At 39.7% G+C, this 6,571-nt stretch overlaps 1 protein-coding gene across 8 annotated transcripts in view; it reads right to left on the bottom strand.

Annotated features, from left to right (window-relative positions):
- Nucleotides 1-3,858: 3,858 nt before the first annotated feature.
- The window catches only part of APBA1 (amyloid beta precursor protein binding family A member 1), an 86,390-nt gene continuing 83,677 nt past the window's right edge, over nt 3,859-6,571 (bottom strand). For all 8 annotated transcript variants that reach the window (XM_086868445.1, XM_086868448.1, XM_086868442.1 and 5 more), the window contains 2 exons: nt 6,431-6,571; nt 3,859-5,104 (listed from right to left, as the gene is read on the bottom strand). In XM_086868445.1, coding sequence (XP_086724571.1) covers nt 5,033-5,104; nt 6,431-6,571 — 213 coding nt within the window. In that variant the 3' untranslated portion in view covers nt 3,859-5,032. The remainder of the gene's footprint in view (nt 5,105-6,430) is intronic.

Raw genomic sequence — 6,571 nt, 5'->3', positions numbered from 1 at the left:
CCCAGACTGTGCAGGATCAAACAGGGCACAAGTTATGCAGATCCCATCCATTTTACCCCATTTAGGTCATTTGAAGTAATTAAAAATTTTCATAGGGAGCAACTCTATTCATCACTCCTACTGTCAAACAAAAGGGCTGTTCACGTGGGACCTTACTGCTGCACTTCTAGACAAAGGCAGGGACACACATGTACTGCTGGGGCTTTTGAGTACCACTGGGACTGCCTGCAGGCTCCCTTCTTAAAATCAACCATCTAAATTTATTCTGTGGCCAAGGGACATCCCTGGAGGTCCATCTGTAAGAGCAGCACAGAGCACAGCACAGGCCTGGCCCTACTAGGGTAAAGAAGCACATGGATCACAAACTCTTCATGTACCATGATTTTAGGTCAGGATTTCTCCATATGCTTCAGCACAGAACATTTATTTAAATTACAGTCCCAGCCCTGACACTGACAGTTCACACAGGTCACCAGCATCACCTCTTCAGCCGGCAAGGCACTACAGGGTACTGGAACTGGGGTGGGGTCTGCTTGTCTTCTGTGTGGATCCAAACCATTAAAACACTAAAGGAGAGGGCAAGAAACAAGTCTCCTGTCAATATAGCAAATCTGCAAAATTTTTGTCTGTACTGCTGAAGTAAGAGCTTATGTTTATCCACTGAAATGCAGAAAAGTTTGTAAAACAGAAATTAGTATACACAGCTAATGATAAGAATAAATGAAGGATGGAGGGTAGTACACAGGGAAATGGAGAAAGCAAGCTCAGCATGCCTCCTGCACCCTTTGCCAGGGACTTCACAATTTCTTCTGTCCGTCATTTATGAAAATAAGGTGAAATACTTCATTTCTGTCATGTTGATGGTATTTATATTTCATGTTATGAACAGCCACTAAATGGCTGAATGCCCATGTTTAAGTTTCTTCTGAATATGCTGTGGCATATATTTAATTTCTGTGGTTTCAAAGTACTTGTGACAACCTATGAGGCAGAGAAAATCCTATGAAGCCTCACCAGAAGAAACACTCCTTTTTTCATTGGTTGACTTTCAAATATACTTGTATTTTTTCATGATCCCTCATTATACAAGAATTTTTAAGTTTAGCACAGGCAGTTCCAGGATGAATTCTAAGGACAGACATATTACAATTCTACTTTATTCAAGTGGTGTTAGGTCTTTAAAAATAAACCATGCTGATGACATTTGAAGGAAAACAGTGACTTCAGAAATTAAGCGTGAAGAATTTTTATCAAAGCCCCATTTATGAAAAATTCCTATTTAAAGTTACTCAGTCAATGAAATAGTATTTCTGTCACAATCACAGTGGCATTTCACACAGTAAAAACTGGGATGCCACCTTAAATTAGGAATCAGCTTTGTTTAGGAGCACTTGTGTCATATTGCCTGAAAAGAATGCCGTTTTAAAAATAAAGGTAACACCATTGCTTCACGCCTGCAGAACCACAGACAGAACCACTCCAGACTAAGTGGCATAAAAGTTCAGACACCTTCCAATTATGTATGCATTCAGTATTGGCAAGTCAGCCTCTAGGTCAGTATGAGCAAATTCTCAGCCTTGTCTGAGGTATTTTTGTTTTGTAGTTTATTGTTGCAAATCTTACAGACATTAGCGCTCTGTTAAATAAAGGAATGTAGCACAGTAAATACATCACAACAAAGTAACTGGCCAGAAACCCCCTACCCTGTTCCATCCAAAGCAAAAAGCCCACTCTTCTCCCCTCTGTCTCTCCCCAAATCAAATCAGCACAGCTTCATTAGAGAGGTCAGAGACCTGTGGCAGAACACATCAGAGTAATTACATTCAGTAGATGTGCAATATCAACATTCCAGTCTCACATATATTTATATATATATTTATATTTATATATAGAGATCATTAAATGTTTACAAAGAACAATATTGTTACAAATACATTACTATGCTTTTCCCAACGCTTTATAATAATTTCTATTCATCCTCTTTACAGAACAATAGTACATAGTCTAGATACTGCACTAAATATATACAAGAGATCTCAACCATGTTACTGTCTTGAGAAATACATTTCTTTTAGAAAAGAAGGAAAGCTAGCAAACTTGGAAATCCAAACTGAGACAAACAAGATTCAAAACAAACATGAAACTTCTCAAAAATAAAAAATACAAGGGATGTTTCATCCTTAATGTAAACACTGAAGAGTTAATTAGACTGTATGAAGCAGCAAGGATGAAAGAAAAAGAATTCAGGTCTGTCACTGAAGAAGGAATGTAAACCTTTGAAGGAATGTTCCTTTGCATCTGTTAAAAATCCCCATATCTGATCTATCAAACTGCTGCAACAGTCTAGAGAACAGCCAGCTTTCCCTTTAGAGTTCCATTTTCTTGAAACTCTGTTTACAGAGTAAAATGGGATTGTTTACAAGACTGTTCTCAGAAGTGTGCACACACTATGGACCTCTCAGTTTAGAAATCTTATGCACATGCTGTAATTGAAAAAAATGAGATTTTTTTTGCTAGGTTCTGGTCCTGCAAGCATTCATTTGCTTAATGTTAAGCACCTATTTAGGATGAACGGTAACTTCACAAACTCTGGGCTGCAAGATTTCCGAAGAAACAGTTGTTTCTTCTCTAAATACATTTGCTTGTTCAGATCTTCACCATTTCCCAGTGAAGTGACCTCCACCACATGGGCTAGACAGAACCACAGAAACAAACGAAGTGGAGGGCATACACATAGCAGGAACCAGAAGCATGATAACTGTGTCTTCAGGAGTTCAGTAAGTTTTCTTAGGCAATGTATGGAAAGGCTGCACTGTATATAATCTTCTAAATTGTACATGGTTATATACCGTATTTACATTTATTACTATATATATGGAAAGTTCTAGAAAAAAGGTTCAAATTACCATAAACCAGATGTCTACAGTTAAACAATATACTCACAAGCTATTAATTATCGTGTTGCATCAGTGAGGCAGCAGAGTTAAGTACTAACCTGGAATACTAATACCATTCTCTTGTGCAATCTGCTATTCTGAAGCCTTGGATTAAATTATATAACAACAAGAAATGCAGTAAAATCAAGTCATCGTACATTTATCTCAACACTAAAACGTATCCCCTTACTACAACAGTTTATGCACCACTTCATTATGTCTCTTAAATATCTGCTTCCCACAGAAATACAGTTTATCCTCTAACTCTGATCAGGCCATGATTATCCATGATTTTAGAAAGCCAAAAAATGGACTCCTGACAAGAGTGCTCAGTGGTTCTCGGCAGTGTTTGCAACAAGTGCACATGCACACACCCACTTCTATGAATCCCCATAGCAATGTCTAGGATCATCACTGGACTGCAAGCAACGCTTACATTGCACAGCTCACGTCACAACAAGTGAGAAACAAGTGACTATGAACAACACCGCATTTGCAAAGCAGAAGTGGCGTGTGGCTTGTCTGCTCTTGTTTTCATCTCACTGCACCTTTCCATCACAGCAAAACACAGCACAAACTGTTTCTTTAAAAGAAATCAACATACTAGCCTGGACTAAACGCATGGTTCAACTTCAGTATAAACACCAGTATACAGTCCTGAAAAAAAGTAACTACAGAGAATGTAGAATTCTCTCACTAGGAAGAAAAGACACTGCTTCTTTTTTATTTTGAACCCTCTTAAAAAACCCAAATAACCCAACCCAGCCCCCTCCTCCCCTTTTGTCTCTAGCATGCAACTTAGAGGCTAATCAAATACAAGATTTCATACATCTCTACAGTTAATCATCTCCATACAAGTGCATATAGTACACACATATCTCTTTTAAGTGCCATACATATGGGAAAAAAATCACAAGCTAAATTATATAACAAAATAAATAAGTTTATTCCTGCCTCATCCTTTCCACTGTTACCTATATCATGAACTAAACAGGAAGTCAATAAAATTAGACAGGTCTTTGGACAAAAATATATGTTAAAACTGGCTCAGAGAACAAAATTACTTAGAATAGTCTGCAGATCTCTTATATTCAAACTTCATAAATAGGAAGCACAATTTTAAAAATGTCTATATACACTGGCACACATGGCTATGTGCACCAAAATTGGAATTAAGAGCCTAGAAAAAGTGTAGCTATTCAGCAGATCCCCTCACTATTTTTCTTGTGGATATTTAAAGATCCTCCCCCCCCACTTCTTTAAACTCTAAAATCAGGAAGGGACTATAAAAGACAAAGCAGAAGAAAACTAGGAGATAGAAACCTGGGGGCAGAGAGGGGGAGGCAGCTGTAAAAAATGCCTCCCAAATTTCTTAGTGTAAGTAATGCAAGAATAAAATGTTTCAGGAACTTATGGAGTATCTTTTGGAGTCCTACTATCATGAAGAAGTGATGACAGGGGGAATTAAAAGGTATGTATTTGGACAATTCATTTTACAACAGCAGCATTTACTGAGTGTTCATAAGCAGGCAATTTTTCCTGAGGGCAAAACAATCCTTTTGGTATTCTACTTTCCCCACAGACACAAACCTTCATTACTGAGCTTGGTGCCTGTGGGAAAATGGGGAAAAAAAAGCAAAGTCACAGGCAGGATATCCAAGAGAACACTTTGTACGCTATACTTCTATCTGTTTGGTAAAGTCATCTTTCATTCAGCAACATTTAATTTACTTGGTTTGTAAAATTATAGCCACAGAAATAAAACTGATTATGTAGCATGAAATACAGCCATCTGTGAATACTGCTGTAAATTATGCTGCTATTTTCCTGTTTTTTATGTGGAGCTGTATGAAGTTTCACTTGTAAAAATACGCAACCAAAATAGTTCCATAGATACATTTTGGCCCTCACCAAAATGCAGGAAAATGGTGGGAAGAAGAGGAAAGAGGGATGGAGAGAGCAACAGTGTATTTGTGTCTGTGAAGTGGGGAGAGAGGAAGAAATGTCTTTGCAGACACAGAAATGCAGCACTAGAGAGACAAGCACTAACGAGGAAAAACATCTTCCATGCACACTGTGGTGGTGAGGTGTCAGCTTCAGATGTAAACTGGTTGCTCTTGTGCAGTCAACAGTCTGTACATGGCAGCTGGCATAGTCTTCATATGGATCTAGAGGAAATAAGCCAAGTTAATCAATGCTCCTAAACATGCACACCTCACATGAAGGACCCAGATAAAGTCATACAAGGCAGAAAAAAAGGTAACATTTGAGAGTTTTCATAACCTTATTAAAGTATTGCAGGTGATGATTTTATGAAACAATATGTTTTGATGAACCATCTAAAATTGTGGACACTTCATATTTTGAAGGTACGGTTCTTCTAAAGCATAGAACTACGGGGCAAATAATGAAAGAAATGGTGCACAGTCCTGCTCTCACTTCAGCTTTTTGGATTTGATTAGCAACAGGCCAACACAGGTAGAACCACTGAATTATGGAACAGTCTGAATTTGAAGGGACCTTTCAAGATCATCTAATCCAAACTGCTGGTATCAACGTTTTTCACTGGAACAGATTGCTTAGAGCCCCATCCATCTTGGCCTTGAACACTTCCAGGGATGAGGAATCCACAGCTTCTCTGGGCAACCTGTTCCAGTGGCTCATCAACCTTACAGTGAAGGATTTCTTCCTATGCCAAATCTAAATCTACCCTCTTTCAGTTTAAAACCACTGCCTGGCACTGGAGACGCTGGTAAAACTCTCTCTCCGTTTTTCTTAGAAAGCCCCTTTATACATAGAAAAGCTGCAGTCAGGTCTCCCTGGGGCCTTCTCTTCTTCAGGCTAAACAACCGAACTTCTCTCAGCCTCTTCTCACAGAAGAGGTGCTCTAGCCTTCTGACTCTTTTCATGGCCTTCATCTTTATCTGCTCAAACAGGTACATGCCTTGTTTATGCTGAGGGCCCCAGAATTGCGCACAGTACTCCAGACAGGGTCTCACAAGTGCAGAATACAGAGGGAAAATCACCTCTCTGCTGGCCTCACTGTTTTTGATGCAGCCCAGGATACAGATGGCTTTTTGGGCTGCAAATGCCCATTCCTGGCCCCTGTTCAACTTTCCTTCTACCAAGTTCCTCTCTTCAGGGCTGTTCTCAGTTTTTTCAGCCTCAGTCTCTATTGATGTTGGAGATTGGCCAGACCCAGATGCAGGACCTTGCACTTGGCCTTGTTGAACTTCACAAGGGTTACACTGGCCACATCTCTAGCCTAGTTCAGGTCCCTCTAATGGCATCCCACTCCTTAAGTACCACTGATCTTGATGTGACCCTCAAACTTGCTGAGACTACAGCCCAATTCCACTATGTCACTGATGAAGACATGACAAACAGAGTGCTGATCCCCTTGAAGGACACTGCTTGTCACTGGTTTCCAGTGGTTGTTACTGGTAACAGCAAGGACCTGTGCTATACTGCCTAGACACAGTGCTGGCTCTTACCTCACCAACAGCATTTGAGAGGATGTGAACAATTTTCTCATGGGGTGTTGCTACAACGCTCTGCCCATTGATCTCAATGATCCGATGGCCAACACGCACACCTCCTCGCTCTGCTATCCCTCCTCTCATAAGGCTACAGAT

The sequence above is a fragment of the Cyanistes caeruleus genome, chromosome Z (genome assembly GCF_971803275.1).
Source record: "Cyanistes caeruleus chromosome Z, bCyaCae1.hap1.1, whole genome shotgun sequence".
Taxonomy (NCBI): Eukaryota; Metazoa; Chordata; class Aves; order Passeriformes; family Paridae; genus Cyanistes; species Cyanistes caeruleus.
This window is presented reverse-complemented; position numbering and strand designations above follow the sequence as displayed.